This window comes from Hyperolius riggenbachi, chromosome 3 (assembly GCF_040937935.1).
Source record: "Hyperolius riggenbachi isolate aHypRig1 chromosome 3, aHypRig1.pri, whole genome shotgun sequence".
Taxonomy (NCBI): domain Eukaryota; kingdom Metazoa; phylum Chordata; class Amphibia; order Anura; family Hyperoliidae; genus Hyperolius; species Hyperolius riggenbachi.
The window spans coordinates 514,149,523-514,176,081 of NC_090648.1; the positions used below are offsets into that span (position 1 = coordinate 514,149,523).

Consider the following 26,559-nt stretch of genomic DNA (forward strand, 5'->3'; position numbering starts at 1 on the left):
GCACAGAGGGTACAAATGGAGGCGCGGGGGGGGTACAGAGGCACAGAGGGTACAAATGGAGGCACAGGGGGGAGGGGTACAGAGGCACAGAGGGTACAAATGGAGGCACGGGGGGGTACAGAGGGTACAAATGGGGGCACAGGGGGGGGGGTACAGAGGCACAGAGGGTACAAATGGAGGCACAGGGGGGTACAGAGGCACAGAGGGTACAAATGGAGGCACGGGGGGGGGGGGGTACAGATGGTACAAATGGAGGCACACGGGGAACAAAGAAGGGATTCAAACAGAGGTAGGACAAACGGGCACTAAAGGAGACAATCCGGCACCGAGGAAGACAGAGAGGCACATAGGAAGACACTGGAGCCAAAGGAGGGCACATGGGAGGCAAAGGGGACAGAGATAGCACAGCCTTCCGACTTAAGAATGGATTCAGGTTAGGAACGAACCTACAGTCCCTATCTCGTTTGTTAACCGAGGACTACCTGTACAATGTGAAATACTGCCTGGAAATGCTATTGTGCTGTTAGGGCTGGGCTGTCCATGAGACGGGGTGAGGCAGGTTCCTCAGGCGACAAAGTCGGGTGAAGGGGGGGCACCCACCTGGCTGTGTGGGTGGGGGCACCGAGCTGGAGGTGGTAGCAGGCAGGAAGGGGGGGGGGGGGCAGAGGGGACACAGCGGTGAGGTGGGGGGGGGGGTCGAGCCCTCCCCCCTTTCTCACCTGGGTCCCCTGATCTGTGCTCCCCCTCCAGCTATTAAGTGCAATGGCGTAGTATGATCAGGCAGTGGGCGGTCATGACTCACCTCTTCCGCGTTCCACTCTAATTACTTCCTGCAACACCACCCACGGTACTGTAAGTGGTCGGCATTGCAAGGGACGCACTATAGACTTGGGAGGACACCGGCCTGGAGGTACGGCGGTCATCCCGATATTGAACGCCGTTCACGATGCGTTACCAATTGAGCCCTTGAGATTTTTCTGCAAGTCCAAATTGATTAATTTGGCCAAATATCACTGGAAACTAATTGAAAGATCGATCAGGCATCCAATGTTGCCCCACCGATTCTCTTCCAATTCTATAAAATGTTATCAATTGAAATGGCGACCGGGGCACTATACTGAGTAATGTTTGGTCACCCTAATGAGGGCTCTTTCAAATGACAAAGCGTTAAGATCTGCTGCATGGACGTTGGGATGTTGCAGTGTGACGCTGATTAGTGGTGGCGGTAGTTCTAATTCATCCGACGGGAAAATACCAAACGATTAAAAGCTCCCGGGTGCGTTGTACCGCAACAATGCCAAAACGCATCGTTGGATGTGAAAGGTAAAATGAAAGTCTATGGACTTTCATTTTGCCTTGGTTAAAGAGGAACATGTTGCGAAAATATTACAATTTAAAACACATACAAATAAGAAGTACGTTTCTTCCAGAGTAAAATGAGCCATAAATTACTTTTCTCCTATGTTGCTGTCACTTAGAGTAGGTAGTAGAAATCTGACATTACCGACAGGTTTTGGGCTAGTCCATCTCTTCATGGGGGATTCTCAGCAAGGCTCTTATTCTTTATAAAGCTATTCCCTGAAAATGATTAATGCAAAGATGCTGGCCAGCCTCCCTGCTCACTGTACACTTCTGTGGCAGTTGGACGGAGCAACTGCCATTCACTAAGTGCTTTTAAAAATAAATAAACCCCTAAGAACCCTCCTATGAGAAGATGGGCTAGTCCAAAACCTGTTGGTAATGTCAGATTTCTACTACCTACTGTAAGTGACAGCAACATAGGAGAAAGGTCATTTATGGCTCATTTTACTCTGGAAGAAAAGTACTTCTTGTTTGTATGCATTGTAAATTTTAAGATTTTCGCGACAGTTCCTCTTTAATGCAAAGTAGTGACTTTGTATCAAAACACCAGAAATCAGCTCTGGTGTGAAAGAGCCCTTAGGCCCCATTTACACTTAGGGCCCGTTTCCACTAGGAGCGGTGAGGCTACATAGCCGCATGGCACCGCAGGTGTGCTGAAACACATGCACGGCAATGGAACAGTTTCCACTGTGTGCATGGCGTGCGGTGCGATCCGAGAATCTGCAGCATGCTACACATTTTCACACGCCCGCATCCGCATCCCATCTCCGCAATTCACTTCCGCATCAGGAGATGCGGAAGTGATGCGGCCTTAAGCGGAAGTGATGTGATGCGACTACGTAGCCGCATTCGCATCACTTAGTAGTGGAAACGGGCCCTTAATCAGTTGCACTCGGCTATAATTGAAAGAAAACTGATTTTCAACGTAATGCCCAATGTTTGCCAATGGCACAGTTCCCTCTACACGAATTTTAACTGAAATATTCTTCCCAATGCACTGCTATGGAAAAAACGCGTACCAAGGCATTAAGTATAAAAAGGACCCTTACAGTTGGTTTCTAGAGCTTGCTATTCTTTGCCAATTGCCTCTCGAAATAAGTCGGATGGAGGCAGACAAGAGACTAGTGTCCCTGCATAAACTTTCTCTGCAGCCAGGCGAGAGACGAAAGAAATTACACCGCGGCTGCCACCGTCCTCTTCACGCCGCCACCCTGCTTCTCAATCGTACAAAACAAATGGACCGTTCATCCGAACTGAAGGCTGTGAGGCAGCCGCAGTCTGCGTTTTATCCCTGTTATTTGTATAATATTGTAATAGATCCTGAAGTGATACTAAGTGCCGGGACAAATAACAGTGTCTCCATCTCTCCTCGCCTTTCATATCCATGTCGTCTGCGGAGAGGCTCATTGTCCGCACAGCCGGTAATACTGGACTAGGCTCTGGTCCCCGTCGAGGGACGCGGCACGCGAACGGTGATTACTGTGATTAGTCCAGAAACCAAGAAGGAGAAAGAATTAGGGATGGGTGGGGGGTCCTGCGGTAATTACTCGCCAACACGCTTCAAACGCCGAGCGGAATGATGGAGAGGCGTAGCCGGCATTTATCGCTGACATCCGTATCAGCAGAGCGGCGTGTCTGGGAGCTATAACATCTGCAGATAATTTAATACAAGCAGACATAAAATCATTACTGCAGAGAGTGTGACTGTACGCTTCTGACGAGGGGCGGCCTGATCAGGACACAGCCTGACTCCATACAACTGTGTGTGCCAAGCCTGACTCCATACAACTGTGTGTGCCAAGCCTGTCTCTGTACAACCCTGTGTGCCAAGCCTGTCTCTGTACAACCCTGTGTGCCAAGCCTGCCTCTGTACAGCCCCGAGTGCCAAGCCAGCCTCTGTACAACCCTGTGTGCCAAGCCTGCCTCTGTACAGCCCCGAGTGTCAAGCCTGCCTCTGTACAACCCTGTGTGCCAAGCCTGCAGATAATTCAATACAAGCAGACATAAAATCATTACTGCAGCGAGTGTGACTGTACGCTTCTGACGAGGGGCGGCCTGATCAGGACACAGCCTGACTCCATACAACTGTGTGTGCCAAGCCTGACTCCGTACAACCCCGTGTGCCAAGCCTGACTCCGTACAATCGCATGTGCCAAGCCTGCCTCCGTACAACCGCATGGGCCAAGCCTGCCTCCGTACAACCGCATGTGCCAAGCCTGCCTCCGTACAACCGCATGTGCCGAGCCTGTCTCCGTGCAACCCCGTGTGCCAAGCCTGCCTCTGTACAACCCTGTGTGCCAAGCCTGCCTCTGTACAGCCCCGTGTGCCAAGCCTAACTCCGTACAACCGCATGGGCCAAGCCTGCCTCCGTACAACCGCATGTGCCAAGCCTGCCTCCGTACAACCGCATGTGCCGAGCCTGTTTCCGTGCAACCCCGTGTGCCAAGCCTGCCTCTGTACAACCCTGTGTGCCAAGCCTGCCTCTGTACAGCCCCGTGTGCCAAGCCTAACTCTGTACAACCGCATGTGCCAAGCCTGTCTCCGTACAACCGTATGTGCCAAGCCTGTCTCTGTGCAACCGTGTGCCAAGCCTGCCTCCGTACAACCACATGTGCCAAGCCTGCCTCCGTACAACCACATGTGCCAAGCCTGCCACCGTATCACCCTGTGTGCCAAGCCTACCTCCGTACAACCGCATGGGCCAAGCCTAACTCTGTACAACCGCATGTGCCAAGACTGCCTCCGTACAACCGCATGTGCCAAGCCTGCCTCCGTAGAACCGCATGTGCCAAGACTGCCTCCGTACAACCGCATGTGCCAAGCCTGCCTCCGTACAACCGCATGTGCCAAGCCTGCCTCCGTACAACCGCACGTGCCAAGCCTGTCTCCGTACAACCGCATGTGCCACGCCTGCCTCCGTACAACCGCATGTGCCAAGACTGCCTCCGTACAACCGCATGTGCCAAGCCTGCCTCTGTACAACCGCATGTGCCAAGCCTGCCTCCGTACAACCGCATGTGCCAAGCCTAACTCTGTACAACCACATGTGCCACGCCTGCCTCCGTACATCTGCGTGTGCCAAGCCTGTCTCTGTGTAACCATGTGTGCCAAGCCTGCCTCCGTAATACCGCATGTGCCAAGCCTGCCACCGTATCACCTTGTGTGCCAAGCCTGACTCCGTACAACCTTGTGTGCCAAGCCTGCCTCCGTACAAATGCATGTGCCAAGCCTGACTCCGTACAACCCCGTGTGCCAAGCCTGCCTCCATACAACCCCATGTGCCAACCCTGTGTGCCAAGCCTGCCTCCGTACAACCGCATGTGCCAAGCCTGCCTCCGTATCACCCTGTGTGCCAAGCCTACCTCTGTACAACCCCATGTGCCAAGCCTGCCTCCGTACAACCGCATGTGCCAAGCCTGCCTCCGTACAACCGCATGTGCCAAGCCTGCCTCCGTACAACCGCATGTGCCAAGCCTGACTCCGTACAACCCCATGTGCCAAGCCTGCCTCCATACAACCCCATGTGCCAACCCTGTGTGCCAAGCCTGCCTCCGTACAACCGCATGTGCCAAGCCTGCCTCCGTATCACCCTGTGTGCCAAGCCTACCTCTGTACAAACCCATGTGCCAAGCCTGCCTCCGTACAACTCCATGTGCCAAGCCTGCCTCCGTACAACTCCATGTGCCAAGCCTGCCTCCGTATCACCCTGTGTGTTAAGCCTACCTCTGTACAACTCCATGTGCCAAGCCTGCCTCCGTACAACTCCATGTGCCAAGCCTGCCTCCGTACAACCGCATGTGCCAAGCCTGCCTCCGTATCACCCTGTGTGCCAAGCCTACCTCTGTACAACCCCGTGTGCCAAGCCTGCCTCCGTACAACCACATGTGCCAAGCCTGCCTCCGTACAACCGCATGTGCCAAGCCTGCCTCCGTACAACCGCGTGTGCCAAGCCTGACTCCGTACAACCGCGTGTGCCAAGCCTGACTCCGTACAACCCCATGTGCCAAGCCTGCCTCCGTACAACCCCATGTGCCAACCCTGTGTGCCAAGCCTACCTCTGTACAACCGCATGGGCCAAGCCTGCCTCCGTATCACCCTGTGTGCCAAGCCTGCCTCCGTACAACCGCATGGACCAAGCCTGCCTCCGTACAACCGCATGGGCCAAGCCTGCCTCCGTATCACCCTGTGTGCCAAGCCTGCCTCCGTACAACCGCATGGACCAAGCCTGCCTCCGTACAACCGCATGGGCCAAGCCTGCCTCCGTATAACCACATGTGCCAAGCCTGCCTCCGTACAACCACATGTGCCAAGCCTGCCTCCGTATCACCCTGTGTGCCAAGCCTGCCTCCGTACAACCACATGTGCCAAGCCTGCCTCCGTACAACCACATGTGCCAAGCCTGCCTCCGTATCACCCTGTGTGCCAAGCCTACCTCTGTACAACCCCATGTGCCAAGCCTGCCTTTGTACAACAGTGTGTGCCAAGCCTGCCTCCATACAACCACATGTGCCAAGCCTGCCTCCATGCAACCACATGTGCCAAGCCTGCCTCCGTATCACCCTGTGTGCCAAGCCTACCTCTGTAAAACCCCATGTGCCAAGCCTGCCTTCGTACAACCGTGTGTGCCAAGCCTGCCTCCATACAACCGCATGTGCCAAGCCTGCCTCCATACAACCGCATGTGCCAAGCCTGCCTCCATACAACCGCATGTGCCAAGCCTGCCTCCGTACAACCCCATGTGCCAAGCCTGCCTCCGTACAACCGCATGTGCCAAGCCTGCCTCCGTACAACCCCATGTGCCAAGCCTGCCTCCATACAACCCCATGTGCCAAGCCTGCCTCCGTACAACCACATGTGCCAAGCCTACTTCCGTATCACCCTGTGTGCCAAGCCTGCCTCTGTACAACCGCATGGGCCAAGCCTGCCTCCGTACAACCGCATGGACCAAGCCTGCCTCCGTACAACCGCATGGGCCAAGCCTGCCTCCGTACAACCACATGTGCCAAGCCTGCCTCCGTATCACCCTGTGTGCCAAGCCTACCTCTGTAAAACCCCATGTGCCAAGCCTGCCTTTGTACAACTGCATGTGCCAACACTGTACACACACACACTACAGACACACGCACATACTGTACACACACACCACAAACACGCACATACACACACCACAGACACATACACACCACAGACATACACACACACACACACACACACACACACACACACACACACACACACACACACACACACACACACACACACCACAGACACCACAGACACACACACACCACAGACACACACACACACCACAGACACACACACACCACAGACACACACACACCACAGACACACAGACACACACACACCACAGACACACACACACCACAAACACACCACAAACACACCACACACACACACCACACACACAGACAGACATACCACAGACACGCGCACGCACACACCACACACACACACACACACACTGTGTACACACACACACACACACACACTGTACACACACACACACACACACACACACACACACACACACACACACACACACACACACACACACACACACACACACACACCACAGACACACCACAAACACACCACAAACACACCACACACACACCACACACACACCACACACACCACACACACAGACAGACATACTACAGACACGCGCACGCACACACACACACCACACACACACACACTGTACACACACACACACTGTACACACACACACACACACACCACAAACACACCACACACACAGACAGACATACCACAGACACGCGCACGCACACACACACACCACGCACACACACACACGCACACACACACACTGTACACACACACACACACACACACACGCACACACTGTACACACACACACACACACACACACAGACATACCACAGACACGCACACACACGCTACAATGAAAAAATCCCTAGCCTGTGAAAACGGCTTCTTATAGTGATGATCTGACGGATGATATGTAAGAGGTTCCTCATTAATATGCGGCCATAAGAGATATTACAGCGGCGGAATCCTAATGAGATGATTGTGCGGTTGTGACCAGGATTAGTGAGGACTGTATAATGTATTCTTGCTGCACACGGCTGTCTGCTATCACACTAATGTCTGTGCTCCACATGTATTTCTGCTATTCTGCCACATTGCTGCTTGTAGCTCATACATGATTGCTTTATCTGTGCAAAGACTTAAAGAGGAACTCCAGTGAAAACAATGTAATAAAAAAGTGCGTAACTTTCACAATAATTATGTATAAATGATTTAGTCAGTGTTTGCTCATTGTAAAATCTTTCCTCTCCCTGATTTACATTCTGACATTCATCACATGGTCACATTTTTACTGCTGGCAGGTGATGTCACTGGAAGGAGAAGCTGCTTGCTTTTTTGGCAGTTGGACCCAGCAGTAAACAGCTGTTATTTCCCACAATGCAACGAGGTTGACAGACATTCACCACAATATCAGTCATACAGAGCCCTATATATATATATATATAGACCACTATAGCAAAAAAAGTAGGCAGTTAAAATCTGACAGAACCGACAGGTTTTGGGCCAGTCCATCTACTCATGGGGGATTCTCAGGGTTTTCTTTGTTTTCAACAGCATTTCCTGCAGCAGTTGCCCAGTTGTGCATGATTTGGTGACCAATAATTACGGTTAGGCGTCAGGAAAAGTGTTTGTGGAGTGGTGCAGTCAGAGGGGAGGGTTCTGTGTGAGAGTAGGGTTAGGTTTAGCTATATTAAATATCAGTAATATTTCACTACTTAACACTTTAACCACTCTACGACCGCCTAACGCTGAACGGCGTCAAGTCCTGGGGGAGGAGATTAGTAGGGATAACGAGAGCGTGGATCCCTGCTTGGGTGATGGAGCGGAGCTCTGTAAACAGTCTGCAGGCGGTGATCATTGCCGGCAGTATATTTACATTGTACAGCACTGCGATCTATTGCAGCACTGTACTGGGGACAGCCCTGGAGCGCCTCTCTATGTAATCCTCTTTTATAGGCTGATGCCTATGAGAGAGAATCGCCCTGATTGGTCCTCAGGGGGAGGGAGGAGAAAAAAAAATAGACATTTATATTTACAAAATAAATACAATTACACAATTAAATGAATAAAAAGTGCAGCAGTGATCACAGCCCACCAACACAAATCTCTGTTGGTGGGCAGAAAAGGGGGGGGGAGAGATTCATTTGTGTGCGAAGTTGTATGGCCCTGAGCTCCTTAAGTGGTTAAATAGTAGAATGCCGGTAAATGTACCAATATTCTGCTATTGGCAATTTCCCTGCGCCCGTTTTTTCTTGCCAACTGTTAGGCTTTTCCAAAAAAAGGACGTGCACAGCTAGACTGCTAACAAACCGACCAGCCATTGTCACAAAACAACGATTCTTCACACCAAGCCGTATCTCATACAGCCATATCAATCCCTGCCATGTACTGATGAGGACCAAAAGTCCGAAACAGGCTGTCTACATGTGGGATTGATGTGGCTGTGTAAAATGTAAAGCTATAGGCTTGCTATACACCAGCGGTTCTCGATGCGAGCTTAGCTTAAAGGGGCGAAAAGAGATCATTTGCATATTCAGTAGTGGTGCATTGTGGGTAACCACAGACGTTCACTTACAGCTGAATTATTGCAGATTTCCTTCTGTTTTAAAGAGACTCTGAAGCGAGAATAAATCTCGCTTCAGAGCTTATATTCAGCAGGGGCATGTGTGCTAAAACGCCGCTATCCCGCGGCTGAACGGGGGTCCCTTCACCCCCCAAATCCCCTCCTGCAAAATCAACGACCAACTTGGTCGTAGATTTTGCTGCTGTTGAGGCAGGGCTAACGGCTGCAGCCCTGCCTCACAGCGCGTCTATCAGCGGCGCATCGCCGCCTCTCCCGCCCCTCTCAGCAAGGAAGACTAAGAGGGGCGGGGGAGAGGCGGAGATACGCGCTGATAGACGTGTCTGAGGCAGGGCTGCGTGCATTAGCTCTGCCTTAATGCGGAAGAGATCCCCGTGAGTCGACAAGGGGATTTGGGGGGTAAGGGACCCCCGTTTAGTCACGGGATAGCGGCGTTTTAGCAGGGGCACACATGCCCCTGCTGAATATAAGAGCTGAAGCGAGTTTTATACTCGCTTCAGTCTCTCTTTAAGAAGGCAAATCACTCCAAACATTGCTTTTTAGTAGGAGGGCTTTTCGGTCTCTCTTATCCCCCTATACACTCCTAGTGGTTATGGGTCACCCCGAGCTGCTTGGCTACCCTGTCACTCCACTGGTCACCCATAAAACGGGAGGTTAAAAATGCGTAAAACTTTATTGATGAAAAAGTTGAGGTTAGACAAATGTGGAGGCATTGCGGCCTTTTGGCTAAGATCAAGTGTAGTGTCTGTTGTTATCAGTCTCAGGGAAGCATGTTACTGGGGCCCTGGCCTGGTCACCCGGGTGGGGACGCCTTGAATGAGCGACTGAGGGGGAGGGGAACTTCACGTCCTCCAGTAAAGGTGTCCGCCCTGGTTCATAATTCCCCAGGGGCTGACTGAATGGAGCTACCATGGTCGAAGCTGAAGGGCTTTGCTTAGGCGTACTGCCCCTAGATGTTGCGTTCCAGGAGTACCTGAAAAACCTGGGGCCTGGAAAACCCCATGGCGGAGTAAGGTGCTTAGGTCTGTACTGCCCATATGCATAGCCGACTAACGCAGCTCCCCGGTCCTTTGGCTAGGGAGAGTGCGGAATTTTATGACGCCAGCCGCAAGGTCAGGGCCAGCTTGCTGGCACCGGGGACTTCGGTCCCCATCCCGGCTCCCTCTCGGGGGAGCCACCCGGACAATGCGAGAGGCCACGTGGCCAGGCCCTTTGGGTAACCACTGGGCAAGTTGAGGTCCTCCTATCCTTCGAGCGTCGGAGGACCCAAAAGCCCCCTGCGCCAAAGGGGGAGGTTCTCTTCGGGGAACACCGGAAAGGGCCCTGCTTTTGTGGGGCCCGGGGCTGCTCATGCATGTTTTTCTGGGGTGTTTATGCACTTCCACTTTTTCTGTGCATGGGCATAAAAGCCTTGCTTACTCCGGGCTCCTGCTGCATGCAACAGGAGTCAAGAAAGCTAAAAAAAATAATAAACAAAAAATAAAATATGGAGGCATTGCCACAACAACCCATTACCGCCGATCCAGGTCTTTGTTCTGTTTTAGCGGGACTTGCTGTAGTCAGCTAGGATGTCAGCCTCTCATTTCTTCTAATTAGTTTCTCTGGCAACTTCTCTTTCTTTCCCCCCCTCACTTTGCTTATAAGCAGCTTTCCTTTTAGTATGTACGCTGCAGAATGATTCGTTCATACTCCACGCAAAACAGCGTTCATGGGAATCTGGAGACCTTATATCGTATCCGCAGCATGCTCGAGTTCTACTACAGATATCTCCTAGCTAATGTAATTACCGGTGATTTAATCTATGGGCTACAATGTGGATACACTGAAGGGCTGAATTTACTGCACAGAATGATTCTTAAACAGAAATATTGAGTCAAGCAGCAATTTGTCGCGCCATAATGCACAGCCTGATGCAAATCCAATCTATGCTAAAAGACAAATGAGCAATCATCGTTTTGACGATGGTTTTAAAGAAAAGTGTTCTGTTATACATGTTACCAAATCTTCCACATTACATTATTTGGGGATAATGTAGTAATTATGCCATACAGGAGAACTATACCTGTCACTGAGGGGAGGGTTCTGTTCCTGGCGTTTGTGGGCTCTGACCAGTTATGTTATACAGGGGAACTGCCTGTCACTTGGGGGGGCACTGTTCCTGGTGTTTGCGGGCACTGACTAGTTATATTATATAGAGGAACTATGCCTGTCACTGGGGGGGAGGGTACTGTTCCTAGTTTTTGCGGGCACTGACTAGTTATGTTATATAGATGAACTATGCCTGTCACTGGGGGGGGGGGGGAGGGGGGGGGGGTACTGTTCCTGGTGTTTAGGGGCTCTAACCAGTTGTGTTGTTTTGGAGGGGGACACTTTGCGTATTAAGAAAGGTGAACCATGAGGGCTGCTGGTTTAATATATAGCATCTGGTCAGATCAGGCAGACTATTTACTTCTCATTAGAATAGCACCATGCAGATTTTTGCCCATCTTTATTATTCCTTGTTCGCGTTTACATTGACATTGCAGCTGTGCGGAGTAGAATTCTGTTGAATGGATAATCTGTTTTCAGTGCAATATTGTTATTATGATTCTGTGGCTCAGTGTGTTATGAATAGGGAGTACAGATTCTACGCTAAAGAGATTTCATGCCAATAAATACTGAAAGCCGGGAGTCAGGTCCGGGGTACGGCGAGGTAACGGTCAGTCTGCGTTCTGTATCAGCCTCCTATTAACAGAGCCTTTTATCAGAACACACATCACTCGTTCTCCGCAAGGATAACGCTATTGTCATTGAAGAGGCGCTCTCTCAAGGCCATGACGCTGCTTCATCTACCTTTCATGGAACATAATATTAAAGCTACCATTCATTGCTTTCTGTAACTTTGCCTGCATCATATTAATAGAGGCCACTATAAAAGTGTTACCTTATTTCACATCTATAAAATATATAAAGTATACCTGACCAGAGGCAAACTTGGCTAAGCTAAGCACCGGGGTATTCAGGAACGGATTTCTGGTAAGGCCACCATGGCCTGGGACTTGGGCGCAAGCTGGGGAAAGGGGCGAAAGGACATAGAAGAGGGACTGCTGCTTATGGAGGTGGAGGCTGGAAATGGAAAACAGAAATTGCAAATAGGGAGCAACACATGGGAATAGGAAGTTGCTAGCCAAGGAATCTGTATTTAAATCAAGGAGGCTGCTGCATGGACACACCTCCAAAGCTACCTCAGGTAAAGCTTGGCCTTGGGTCAAATTTACTTTATACAACTTCATAATTACAAGCATGCTATTTTAACACCTTCATCATTCACCACAGGCCCGTTGAAAAGTAACTGTAATATGACCACTGTCATTGATCTTTCTGTTCAGGGAATTGAAAAGGGTTAACTAAACTTTATTGTATAACTTGCCAATCCTCGAGCTGTAGATACATGGACGGTTGTAGAACTATTATTTATTTTACAGCGCGGTTAAAAGGCACCACTATCCTCAGTGACTGGAGGAGAGCGATCATCGAGGGGTTTGCAATAGGCACTGGTGAATTGCCACATTCTGTCACCTGCGCTGCTCATAGCTTCTATAGGAGGTTGTAGTGTTACTGCTGTGTCAATGTCCTGCATTACGGCTGTCGTCCGAGGAAATAAAAATGAGATCTACTTACCTGGGGCTTCCTCCAGCCCCTGGCAGCCAACCTGTCCCTCGCCGCAGCTCCGGTGTCCCGGGATCCCCTTCTTTAGAGATGCCGACCTCGGGGTCTTCTGCGCCTGCACAAAACACTCCAGGCCACGTGCGTGCGATCGCGAGCGGTGGCCGTACGCTCGCTCAGGTGAAGATGCTCTCAATCTGGCGAGGTTGGGATCTGCAACGGAGGAGGCCGATCCCCACAAATGGGGGCGAGGTGAAAATGAGGAGAACATGGCCAGACGCAATGCACACACTGACTTATTCAGTTCAGTAGGTTATGGGGTCAGGCTGAGAGTGCTTTACCATAGGCTTTCAAATGCTAACAACTGATCGGTGATTGACAACCTCGTGCAAATGAATGGCAACTACCATTTTAAATGCATGTTCAGTTTAAACATAACAGCTGAGAAGGGATAACCTCCCTGATCAGCAAACTGTTTGAATGGGTCCTTAAACCATTTGCAACTTCAGTAGTTATCTTGTGTGAGATAAGTGCTCTGCTTTTGATCTCAGTCGACATAATTTGCTGTGCTGTAAATTCCTGGAATGCTTTGATCTCTCTCTGCTAGCACAAAATATAGAAACTGAAAGGAATAGTCCTCTTTTATTGTCTCACACTGCCCCCTAGTGACAACTGGCCATCAATACACACTACAGCAGTACTAATTATAAACAAGAAAATGTTACAAACAAAGAAATCATTTGCAAGCCTCTAAATACATTGGCTGCTAAAGGGAGTAAAAGTATTACTATCGTGAAAAATTAAAAATTTTTAAATACTGTACATGCAAATACATATGATTAAAATGCACTATAAATAAATTACTTTTATCCTATGATACGGTCACGTACAGAAGGGAGTAAAGATCTGACAGGTTTGGACAAGCCCATCTCCTCACGGGGGATTCTCAGTATTACCTTTATTCTTTACAAAAGCAATCCCTGGAAAGGATCTATACAAAGATCTCAGCCAGTTTCTCTACTCACTGCATCCTATTTCGGTAGTTGTACTGAGCAACTTCAGTTCAGTAAATGCTTTTGTAAATAAATAAATAACTAAGGATCTCCCATGAGGAGATGGACTAGTCCAAAACCTGTCAGATCAGTCAGATTTTTACTGCTTACTGTCAGCAACCGGAACAGAGGAGAAAAGTTATTTAAACTGCATTTTATTCTGGGAAAAATGTTCTAGAACTCATTTTCTAAAATTTTAAAATTTTTCCTGATAGTAGTCCTTTTAATTAAGCAGGACCTTGTAGCATGTCCTGGTGCTGAAGAACTTTGGACTCTTAAAGTGGTCTGAAACTCTGACATAACCTTCAATAAAAATGTGTTTTCTTGCTTGTTATTACTCATACAGTTATCATATTTGCTTTTGTGTATAAGTAATATTGTCTGTTTACAAATTACAAGTTTCCAAAGTGTAGTTTATCGTACCCTGGATGCTGCCATTGCATTTTATTCCAACTGCATTTTATTATAGATTAACACCTTCTAATGAGCTTTTCTGAACTGTGTGTGTGTCTGAAGCACAGAGAGCTCCTTCACTTGTTACACTGTGTTTACACACATTGTAACAACATTGGAATGTAAACAGATATTGTTATCTACAGTTTGGATGCGAATTGAAGCTTAATAGCAGGACAAAGTGCTTTTGTTTAACCATTTCTGTGATGTTCTGCTACAAAAATAAATAAAAAATTCTGGGATAGTAGCTTTCAAGCCTTGATGAATCTTTTAGAGCAAAGTAGAAATGCTGGCTTTCACACCACTTTAAATACGTCTGTATCCATTCAGGGCATTCACATTGCTTTTCATTACATGCTACTCCGATCTGACGACTTAGAAACGTCTCCAGCCTGATATGGATTGTAGGAACAACCACCACATCCGTTATACAAGGCACTGTAAGGGATACTCACTTGCATGGCAGCACCCGTACAATGTCATTCTGCTTGTAGCTCTCAATGCACACAGCACAGTGGTCAAAGTCCGGCTCTGTTTCCTGCACACAAACAAACGGGGATTGCTTTAATCTGTGTAGGTCACGTTTTGAAACAACATTAAAACTTTACAATCAGAGGTGTAATTACAATTCATGGAGCTTCTCAGCAAAACTTTGATGCCCCCCGCCTCCCTCCAATGGTCACACCCCTTCCCTTGCCTCCCCCTGGTGCCCTTTACAGCCTGGGGTCCATCTCACAAGGGCCATAAAACAAGTGTAGCCATTGTGATCTTCACACCCATAACAAGTGCAGCCACAAACACCTGATCTGAAGGATGGGGCCCTGTATGGATGGAAGGGAAGGTCAGCAATTGCAGGTGCTGCTACCCTATAGTTACGCCCCTGTTCGCAATCAACATGGAGAAGCTTCAATGCACATTTTCTTCAGGGAATGCTGGGATCGACAGCTGCATAACTTTGTACTTTACAGAGAACAACAAGACCAGCAGTGGCAATATTGGGACGGATATAAGATTAATATTGCAATGTGATAGATCAGGGAAGTAATCAATCTCTGAGATTCATATTGATCCTTTCCCTGATCTACGAATGGCGCTAGTCTAGTTTAGGATCCAGCAGGAAACTACACAGGGAAATTCCAGTAGCGTGATTGGGCACCCTCTCGCACCCATAATGCTTCAGAAGCCTTCTGTCTCTGGCCCACAGCTCTATGCTCCATCCCCTATTGCCTGATGAAGTCGGGCAACCCCTGCAAAACGCGTTGCAATGACACTTTGGAGTGTATATATGAATACATTTGCTTGTTGATATAATATGAACAGGTTTTCTGTGTCTGCTTAAAGGGGGCAAGTCCACCACTGCCTCCCCCGTTTTTTTTTTTTTTTTTTTAACAATTTTAGCTATTTTTATCCTTTTGGCGCCTCTGTTCATTTCCACATCTCACACTGCTCAGTTTCAGATAGGTTGTAGTAAACTCCGCCCACACTATTAAACCAATCACAAGACTTTGTGCTGTAGAGGGTGCTGTGATTGCAGAATTGGTCCCTATGAGGTTTCCTGCTGGATCCCCTAAACTAGACTAGCGTACTGCTAATCATAGAGGGTGTGGCCAGATTTCTTCTCTCTAGGAGCTCCTACCCATAAGATGTAATATACGGTCCTCATCTGATCATTTTTCATTTTCTTTCTGAAACAAAAAAGTTCATGCGACCTCCGCAGAGGCTGAAGATAATGATATTCTCAATTTTTTATATTTAGAGAGCTAGTAAGAGAGTATTGAAGTCATCGTGGGAAGACATCCGATCAAACCCAGTCCTGCGCTAACCTATTTCCACTTAGAGAATCATCGGAAATGCAATCCCGCCACATTCAGTTTAGTTTATCTAAACTGGTCCGAAAGTTAGATGAGAATTTTTGTGTTGGAAAGTTAAACGTTTTCTCCATTTCTCTCAAGTCTCTTCCTCGCTGTGAGAACCAAAGTCAAGGATGCCAGATCCAATTGTATGAAAGAGAATCTGTCACCAGCTTAGCACAGCAATATGGTTGGTTTGTTTCGGTTTTTATGCGTTGTCAAACTACATCTACACAAAAAAACCCAAAAAAACATAGCCCAACAAAAGCAAAAAATAGGAAGAAGATAAAGAAATAAGGGTGCAAACCACAAGGGCCCCCTTATCTAGAGATGCTCCCCAAGAATTTCCGCCCACCACGCTGATGTTTTCCAGAACCCCGTTTCTTCCTCGCAGATTCTCAGAGATGATCAGAATGTGGTCATGAGCTTCAAGAGGGTCCCGGGCAGCGGTGGTGGTCTCCAGGAGGACTCAGGATTGCTCTTGAGGATTCAGAGGATTTTCTCCTTAGGTACCGTAACTTTTTTTTTATGTTTTGCATTGTATATATAACTGTCCACCTTTCAGGACTTGTGTCCAGTTCTGTATGAATAAACACCCCGTTTAGTAAGGTGGCCTTACGTGGCATTCAAAGTGGCGCGTTACGGTGTAGCGCTGCTTACCGCACTGCAATGCACTACCTATGCGTTCACAGTGTGGAGGGAGCGTGGCGGTATAACGAGCCGTGGCATCCCGACGCACTGCAGTTACCGCTAAACGCATGCATTAACAGTGAAAGTGAAGTGTACTTTTTATTGACTATATGCTTCACTGTCCCTTGGCGCAAAGCGAGCATAACGTGCAGCGCCGCTGTCCCGATTCATGGTGTTTCTGCTGTCAGAGGGAACGCAATGCAATGGCCACTGTGAACCTGGCTTTACTGTTCACCCCGTAGACTGGGGCACTGCTTGTTTTCATACAACGTGTGGTTTTATAGTATGAGGTCTTCTGAGGATTGATGCAATTACTGGCAGACATCACAAGGTGGCTGCACCAAGGAAAGACATGCAGTTCGGTCGTGTTCTCTAACGTGATGCTACATTTTAGAATTCTGACATATGTGGGCTGTACTACGAAGCAGCTCCCAAGATGTCATAGCCCGCTGCTCTCGTCATCGCTCTGATGTTGTAGCTCGCTGCTCTCGTCATCGCTCTGATGTTGTAGCTCGCTGCTCTCGTCATCGCTCTGATGCCATAGCCCGCTGCTCTCGTCATCGCTCTGATGTCATAGCTCGCTGCTCTCGTCATCGCTCTGATGCCATAGCCCGCTGCTCTCGTCATCGCTCTGATGTCATAGCCCGCTGCTCTCGTCATCGCTCTGATGTTGTAGCTCGCTGCTCTCGTCATCGCTCTGATGCCATAGCCCGCTGCTCTCGTCATCGCTCTGATGTCATAGCTCGCTGCTCTCGTCATCGCTCTGATGCCATAGCTCGCTGCTCTCATCATCGCTCTGATGTCATAGCCCGCTGCTCTCGTCATCGCTCTGATGCCATAGCCCGCTGCTCTCGTCATCGCTCTGATGCCATAGCCCGCTGCTCTCGTCATCGCTCTGATGCCATGGCTCGCTGCTCGCGTCATTGCTCTGATGTCATAGGCTGCTGCTCGTGTCATTGCTCTGATGCCATAGCTCGCTGTTCTCGTCATCACTCTGATGCCATAGCTCTCATCGCTCTGATGTCATAGCCCGCTGCTCTCGTCATCACTCTGATGCCATAGCTCGCTGCTCTCATCGCTCTGATGCCATAGCCCGCTGCTCTCGTCATCGCTCTGATGTCATAGCTTGCTGCTCTCATCATCGCTCTGATGTCATAGCCCGCAGCTCTCCTCATTGCTCTGATGCCATAGCTCGCTGCTCTCCTCATTGCTCTGATGCCATAGCTCGCTGCTCTTGTCATCGCTCTGATGTCATAGCCTGCTGCTCTCCTCATTGCTCTGATGCCATAGCTCGCTGCTCTTGTCATCGCTCTGATGTCATAGCCCGCTGCTCTCGTCATTGCTCTGATGCCATAGCCCGCTGCTCTCGTCATTGCTGATGCCATAGCTCGCTGCTCTCATTGCTATGATGCCATAGCTCGCTGCTCTCATTGCTATGATGCCATAGCTCGCTGCTCTCATCATCGCTCTGATGTCATAGCTCGATGCTCTTGTTATCGCTCTGATGTCATAGCTCGCTGCTCTCGTCATCGCTCTGATGCCATAGCTCGCTGCTCTCGTCATCGCTCTGATGCCATAGCTCGCTGCTCTCATCATTACTATGATGCCATAGCTCGCTGCTCTCATCATCGCTCTGATGCCATAGCCCGCTGCTCTCGTCATCGCTCTGATGTCATAGCTCGCTGCTCTCGTCATCGCTCTGATGCCATAGCTCGCTGCTCTCGTCATCGCTCTGATGCCATAGCCCGCTGCTCTTGTCATCGCTCTGATGTCATAGCTCGCTGCTCTCGTCATTGCACTGATGCCATAGCTTGCTGCTCTCGTCATTGCACTGATGCCATAGCCCGCTGCTCTCGTCATCGCTCTGATGCCATAGCTCGCTGCTCATCGCCATCCAGGAGTTTTATCACATACAGATCTCAGATGAAGCAGATTTGTGCGATGACGCATCTGCATTCCATCACAGCGTTCCTGGAAATGGTGCCGGAACGCCGGGAGCTGCAGCGCTGAACACTGTGAGCAGGGTGCGGAGATTGCTCTTCAGACGATCAGCTCTGTCTTTGAATGCTCGCGTCATTGCTCTGATGCCATAGCTCTCGTCATTGCTGATGCCATAGCTCGCTGCTCTCGTCATTGCTCTGATGCCATAGCTCGCTGCTCTCGTCATTGCTCTGATGCCATAGCTCGCTGCTCTCGTCATCGCTCTGATGCCATGGCTCACTGCTCGCGTCATTGCTCTGATGTCATAGGCTGCTGCTCGCGTCATTGCTCTGATGCCATAGCCCGCTGCTCTCATCATCGCTCTGATGCCATAGCTCGCTGCTTTCGTCATCGCTCTGATGTCATAGCTCGCTGCTCTCGTCATTGCTCTGATGCCATAGCTCGCTGCTTTCGTCATCGCTCTGATGCCATAGCCCGCTGCTCTCGTCATCGCTCTGATGCCATAGTCCGCTGCTCTCGTCATTGCTCTGATGTCATAGCTCGCTGCCCTCATCATCGCTCTGATGTCATAGCCTGCTGCTCTCGTCATCGCTCTGATGCCATAGCTTACTGCTCTAGTCATTGCTCTGATGCCATGGCTCGCTGCTCGCGTCATTGCTCTGATGCCATAGCTCGCTGCTTGCGTCATTGCTCTGATGCCATAGCCCGCTGCTCTCATCATCGCTCTGATGCCATAGCTCGATGCTCTCATCATCGCTCTGATGTCATAGCCTGCTGCTCTCGTCATCGCTCTGATGAAATAGCCCGCTGCTCTCCTCATTGCTCTGATGCCATAGCCCGCTGCTCTCCTCATCGCTCTGATGCCATAGCCCGCTGCTCGCGGCATTGCTCTGATGCCATAGCTCGCTGCTCTCATCGCTCTGATGCCATAGCCCGCTGCTCTCCTCATCGCTCTGATGCCATAGCCCGCTGCTCGTGTCATTGCTCTGATGCCATAGCTCGCTGCTCTCATCATCATTGATGCCATAGCCCGCTGCTCTCGTCATTGCTGATGCCAAAGCTCGCTGCTCTCGTCATCGCTCTGATGTCATAGCTCGCTTCTCTTGTCATCGCTCTGATGCCATAGCTCGCTGCTCATCATTGCTATGATGCCATAGCTCGCTGCTCTCATCATCGCTCTGATGTCATAGCTCGATGCTCTTGTCATCGCTCTGATGCTCTCGTCATCGCTCTGATGCCATAGCCCGCTGCTCTCGTCATCGCTCTGATGTCATAGCTCGCTCCTCTCGTCATCTCTCTGATGCCATAGCCCGCTGCTCTTGTCATCGCTCTGATGTCATAGCTCGCTGCTCTCGTCATCGCTCTGATGCAATAGCTCTCTGCTCTCATTGCTCTGATGCCATAGCTCGCTGCTCGCGTCATTGCTCTGATGTCATAGGCTGCTGCTCGCGTCATCGCTCTGATGCCATAGCTCGCTGCTCTTGTCATCGCTCTGATGCAATAGCCCGCTGCTCTCGTCATCGCTCTGATGCCATAGCTCGCTGCTCTCGTCATCGCTCTGATGCCATAGCCTGCTGCTCTCGTCATCGCTCTGATGCCATAGCTCGCTGCTCATCGTCATCCAGGAGTTTTATCACATACAGATCTCCGATGAAGCAGATTTGTGCGATGACGCATCTGCATTCCATCACAGCGTTCCTGGAAATGGTGCTGGAACGCCGGGAGCTGCAGCGCTGAACTCTGTGAGCAGGGTGCGGAGATTGCTCTTCAGACGATCAGCTCTGTCTTTGAATGCTCGCATCATTGCTCTGATGTCATAGCCCGCTGCTCTCGTCATCGCTCTGATGCCATGGCTCGCTGCTCGCGTCATTGCTCTGATGTCATAGGCTGCTGCTCGCGTCATTGCTCTGATGCCATAGCCTGCTGCTCTCATCATCGCTCTCATGCCATAGCTCGCTGCTTTCGTCATCGCTCTGATGTCATAGCCTGCTGCTCTCGTCATCGCTCTGATGCCATAATCCGCTGCTCTCCTCATTGCTCTGATGTCATAGCTCGCTGCTCTCATCATCGCTCTGATGTCATAGCCTGCTGCTCTCGTCATCGCTCTGATGCCATAGCCCGCTGCTCTCGTCATTGCTCTGATGTCATAGCTCACTGCTCTCATCATCGCTCTGATGTCATAGCCTGCTGCTCTCGTCATCGCTCTGATGCCATGGCTCGCTGCTCGCGTCATTGCTCTGATGCCACAGCCCGCTGCTCTCGTCATCGCTCTGATGCCATGGCTCGCTGCTCGCGTCATTGCTCTGATGTCATAGCCTGCTGCTCGCGTCATTGCTCTGATGCCATAGCCCGCTGCTCTCATCATCGCTCTGATGCCATAGCTCGCTGCTCTCATCGCTCTGATGCCATAGCTCGCTGCTCTCATCGCTCTGATGCCATAGCTCGCTGCTCTCCTCATTGCTCTGATGCCATAGCTCGCTGCTCTCGTCATTGCTCTGATGCCATAGCTCGCTGCTCTCATCATCGCTCTGATGCCATAGCCCGCTGCTCTCGTCATCGCTCTGATGCCATGGCTCGCTGCTCGCGTCATTGCTCTGATGTCATAGGCTGCTGCTCGTGTCATTGCTCTGATGCCATAGCTCTCGTCATTGCTGATGCCATAGCTCGCTGCTCTCGTCATTGCTCTGATGCCATAGCTCGCTGCTCTTGTCATCGCTCTGATGCCATAGCTCGCTGCTCTTGTCATCGCTCTGATGCCATAGCTCGCTGCTCTCATCATTGCTATGATGCCATAGCCCGCTGCTCTTGTCATCGCTCTGATGCCATAGCTCGCTGCTCTTGTCATCGCTCTGATGCCATAGCTCGCTGCTCTCATCATCGCTCTGATGCCATAGCCCGCTGCTCTTGTCATCGCTCTGATGCCATAGCCCGCTGCTCTCGTCATCGCTCTGATGCCATAGCTCGCTGCTCTCGTCATTGCTCTGATGCCATAGCCCGCTGCTTTCGTCATCGCTCTGATGCCATAGCTCGCTGCTCATCGTCATCCAGGAGTTTTATCACATACAGATCTCCGATGAAGCAGATTTGTGCGATGACGCATCTGCATTCCATCACAGCGTTCCTGGAAATGGTGCCGGAACGCCGGGAGCTGCAGCGCTGAACGCTGTGAGCAGGGTGCGGAGATTGCTCTTCAGACGATCAGCTCTGTCTTTGAATGTTAAGTAAAGGCTCTCGGATGAAATTAGGTGGTGTTATTGACTAATGTGGAGTACAAAGGGAAGGGCATCAGAAAAACCACCGCAGGAACTAAATTAGTAGCCAGTCGATATTCCATGTAGAGTCATCTGATGGGGATGTAGTGATAAACGGTGGGCGTCGGCCAGGAGAACGGTCTCTCTGTATTACATATGCACGGTTCCTTCTGCAGGGAGAAAGCTTTTCTCTCAGCCTGGGCAAAAAATGTGAGGATTTAAAGTCAACCCGACGTGGGAATAAACTCATGAGATAAACAGTTGTACCTAACCTCCTACTCTTAAAGGACAATTGAAGTGAGAGGGAAATGGAGGCTGCCATACTCAAAGCTTAAAGGGGAACTGAAGAGAGAGGTATATGGAGGCTGCCATGTTTATTTCCAGGCAATACCAGTTGCCTGGCAGCCCTGCTGTTCCTCTGCCTCTAATACTATCAGCCAGAGCCCCTGAACAAGCATGCAGCAGATCAGGTGTTCCAGACTTTAAAGTCAGATTTGACAAGACTAGCTGCATGCTCGTTTCTGGTGTTATTCAGATACTACTGCAGAGAAATAGACCAGCAGGGCTGCCAGGCAACTGGTATTGATTAAAAGCAAATAAACATGGCAGCCTCCATATACCTCTTACTTCAGTTCCCCTTTAAAGTGAAGCCACCTTACTACAAGTTATACAAATAATGCTCAGGTAAGCAGAGTTTTGTATATATACCGGGCAGCAATGAGAGAGGGGAGCTTCAGGCTCAGATCAGTTCAGCTGAGAGATCTTAAAAAGCCTCAAACGTGATCTGTCATCAATAATTCACATATTTTCCATTACTGATTAAGCCCATGTGAAGAGGAAACCATCACTCCATCCCCGTCTACTGCTGCCGTCGTCACTCCTCTCTGTGCTGTAACTGCCCTCCACCTGCTGCCTGTGCTGTAACTGCCCTCCACCCCCTGCTGCCTGTGCTGTGTCTGCCCTCCACCTGCTGCCTGTGCTGTATCTGCCCTCCTCCCCCCTGCTGCCTGTGCTGTATCTCCTCTCTGCCCCTGCTGCCTGTGCTGTATCTGCCCTCCACCCCTGCTGCCTGTGCTGTATCTGCCCTCCACCTGCTGCCTGTGCTGTATCTGCCCTCCTCCCCCCTGCTGCCTGTGCTGTATCTCCTCTCTGCCCCTGCTGCCTGTGCTGTATCTGCCCTCCCCCCTGTTGCCTGTGCTGTATCTGCTCTCCACCCCTGCTGCCTGTGCTGTGTCTGCCCTCCACCTGTTGACGGTGCTGTGTCTGTCCTCCACCTGCTGACGGTGCTGTGTCTGCCCTCCACCCCTGCTGCCTGTGCTGTATCTGCCCTCCGCCCCTGCTGCCTGTGCTGTATCTGCCCTCCACCCCTGCTGCCTGTGCTGTGTCTGCCCTCCACCTGCTGCCTGTGCTGTATCTGCCCTCCTCCCCCCTGCTGCCTGTGCTGTATCTCCTCTCTGCCCCTGCTGCCTGTGCTGTATCTGCCCTCCCCCCTGTTGCCTGTGCTGTATCTGCTCTCCACCCCTGCTGCCTGTGCTGTGTCTGCCCTCCACCTGTTGACGGTGCTGTGTCTGTCCTCCACCTGCTGACGGTGCTGTGTCTGCCCTCCACCCCTGCTGCCTGTGCTGTATCTGCCCTCCGCCCCTGCTGCCTGTGCTGTATCTGCCCTCCCCCCTGTTGCCTGTGCTGTATCTGCTCTCCACCCCTGCTGCCTGTGCTGTATCTGCCCTCCTCCCCCCTGCTGCCTGTGCTGTATCTCCTCTCTGCCCCTGCTGCCTGTGCTGTATCTGCCCTCCCCCCTGTTGCCTGTGCTGTATCTGCTCTCCACCCCTGCTGCCTGTGCTGTATCTGCCCTCCGCCCCTGCTGCCTGTGCTGTATCTGCCCTCCACCCCTGCTGCCTGTGCTGCATCTGCCCTCCACCCCTGCTGCCTGTGCTGCAACTGCCCTCCACCCCTGCTGCCTGTGCTGTATCTGCCCTCCACCCCTGCTGCCTGTGATGTAACTGCCCTCCACCACCTGCTGCCTTTGCTGTATCTCCTCTCCACCCCCTGCTGCCTGTGCTGTATCTCCTCTCCACCCCTGCTGCCTGTGCTGTGTCTGCCCTCCACCTGCTGCCTGTGCTGTATCTGCCCTCCTCCCCCCTGCTGCCTGTGCTTTATCTCCTCTCTGCCCCTGCTGCCTGTGCTGTATCTGCCCTCCCCCCTGTTGCCTGTGCTGTATCTGCTCTCCACCCCTGCTGCCTGTGCTGTGTCTGCCCTCCACCTGCTGACGGTGCTGTGTCTGCCCTCCACCTGCTGACGGTGCTGTGTCTGCCCTCCACCCCTGCTGCCTGTGCTGTATCTGCCCTCCGCCCCTGCTGCCTGTGCTGTATCTGCCCTCCACCCCTGCTGCCTGTGCTGCATCTGCCCTCCACCCCTGCTGCCTGTGCTGCAACTGCCCTCCACCCCTGCTGCCTGTGCTGTATCTGCCCTCCACCCCTGCTGCCTGTGATGTAACTGCCCTCCACCCCCTGCTGCCTGTGCTGTATCTCCTCTCCACCCCTGCTGCCTTTGCTGTATTTGCCCTCCCCCCTGTTGCCTGTGTTGTATCTGCCCTCCACCCCTGTTGCCTGTGCTGTATCTGCCCTCCACCCCTGCTGCCTGTGCTGTAATTGCCCTCCACCCCCTGCTGCCTGTGCTGTATCTCCTCTCCACCCCTGCTGCCTTTGCTGTATTTGCCCTCCCCCCTGTTGCCTGTGCTGCATCTGCCCTCCACCCCTGCTGCCTGTGCTGTATCTGCCCTCCACCCCTGCAGCCTGTGCTGTAACTGCCCTCCAACCCCCTGCTGCCTGCGCTGTGTCTGCCCTCCGCCCCTGCTGCCTGCGCTGTATCTGCCCTCCGCCCCTGCTGCCTGTGCTGTATCTGCCCTCCGCCCCTGCTGCCTGTGCTGTATCTGCCCTCCGCCCCTGCTGCCTGTGCTGTATCTGCCCTCCGCCCCTGCTGCCTGTGCTGTATCTGCCCTCCGCCCCCTGCTGCCTGTGCTGTATCTGCCCTCCGCCTCTGCTGCCTGTGCTGTATCTGCCCTCCGCCCCTGCTGCCTGTGCTGTATCTGCCCTCCGCCCCTGCTGCCTGTGCTGTATCTGCCCTCCACCCCTGCTGCTTGTGCTGTATCTGCCCTCCACCCCTGCTGCCTGTGCTGTATCTGCCCTCCACCCCTGCTGCCTGTGCTGTATCTGCCCTCCACCCCCTGCTGCCTGTGCTGTATCTCCTCTCCACCCCTGCTGCCTTTGCTGTATTTGCCCTCCACCCCTGCTGCCTGTGCTGTGTCTGCCCTCCACCTGCTGCCTGTGCTGCGTCTGCCCTCCACCCCTGCTGCCTGTGCTGTATCTGCCCTCCACCCCTGCTGCCTGTGCTGTATCTGCCCTCCACCCCTGCTGCCTGTGCTGTATCTGCCCTCCACCCCTCCTGCCTGTGCTGTATCTGCCCTCCACCCCTGCTGCCTGTGCTGTATCTGCCCTCCACCCCTGCTGCCTGTGCTGTATCTGCCCTCCGCCCCTGCTGCCTGTGCTGTATCTGCCCTCCGCCCCTGCTGCCTGTGCTGTATCTGCCCTCCGCCCCTGTTGCCTTTGCTGTATTTACCCTCCCCCTGTTGCCTGTGCTGTATCTGCCCTCCACCCCCTGCTGCCTGTGCTGTATCTCCTCTCCACCCCTGCTGCCTGTGCTGCATCTGCCCTCCCCCCTGTTGCCTGTGCTGTATCTGCCCTCCACCCCTGCTGCCTGTGCTGTGTCTGCCCTCAACCTGCTGCCTGTGCTGCGTCTGCCCTCCACCTGCTGCCTGTGCTGTGTCTGCCCTCCACCCCTGCTGCCTGTGCTGTATCTGCCCTCCACCCCTGCTGCCTGTGCTGTATCTGCCCTCCACCCCTGCTGCCTGTGCTGTATCTGCCCTCCGCCCCTGCTGCCTGTGTTGTATCTGCCCTCCGCCCCTGCTGCCTGTGCTTTATCTGCCCTCCGCCCCTGCTGCCTGTGCTTTATCTGCCCTCCGCCCCTGCTGCCTGTGCTTTATCTGCCCTCCGCCCCTGCTGCCTGTGCTGTATCTGCTCTCCACCCCTGCTGCCTGTGGTGTATCTGCTCTCCACCCCTGCTGCCTGTGCGGTATCTGCTCTCCGCCCCTGCTGCCTGTGCGGTATCTGCCCTCCGCCCCTGCTGCCTGTGCTGTATCTGCTCTCCACCCCTGCTGCCTGTGGTGTATCTGCTCTCCACCCCTGCTGCCTGTGCGGTATCTGCTCTCCGCCCCTGCTGCCTGTGCTGTATCTGCCCTCCGCCCCTGCTGCCTGTGCTGTATCTGCTCTCCACCCCTGCTGCCTGTGGTGTATCTGCTCTCCACCCCTGCTGCCTGTGCTGTATCTGCCCTCCGCCCCTGCTGCCTGTGTTGTATCTGCCCTCCGCCCCTGCTGCCTGTGCTGTATCTACCCTCCGCCCCTGCTGCCTGTGCTGTATCTGCCCTGCCCCCCTGCTGTCTGTGCTGTACCTGCCCTGCCCCCCTGCTGCCTGTGCTGTATCTGCCCTCCGCCCCTGCTGCCTGTGCTGTATCTGCTCTCCACCCCTGCTGCCTGTGGTGTATCTGCTCTCCACCCCTGCTGCCTTTGCGGTATCTGCTCTCCGTC

The 26,559-nt window shown here is 52.0% G+C and overlaps 1 protein-coding gene across 4 annotated transcripts in view; it reads right to left on the bottom strand.

Moving 5' to 3' along the window:
* RNF130 (ring finger protein 130) overlaps window positions 1-26,559 on the bottom strand; it is a 397,837-nt gene that overhangs the window by 98,110 nt on the left and 273,168 nt on the right. For all 4 annotated transcript variants that reach the window (XM_068278403.1, XM_068278404.1, XM_068278402.1 and 1 more), the window contains exon 5: window positions 14,643-14,725. In XM_068278403.1, the coding sequence (XP_068134504.1) occupies window positions 14,643-14,725 (83 nt within the window). The remainder of the gene's footprint in view (window positions 1-14,642; window positions 14,726-26,559) is intronic.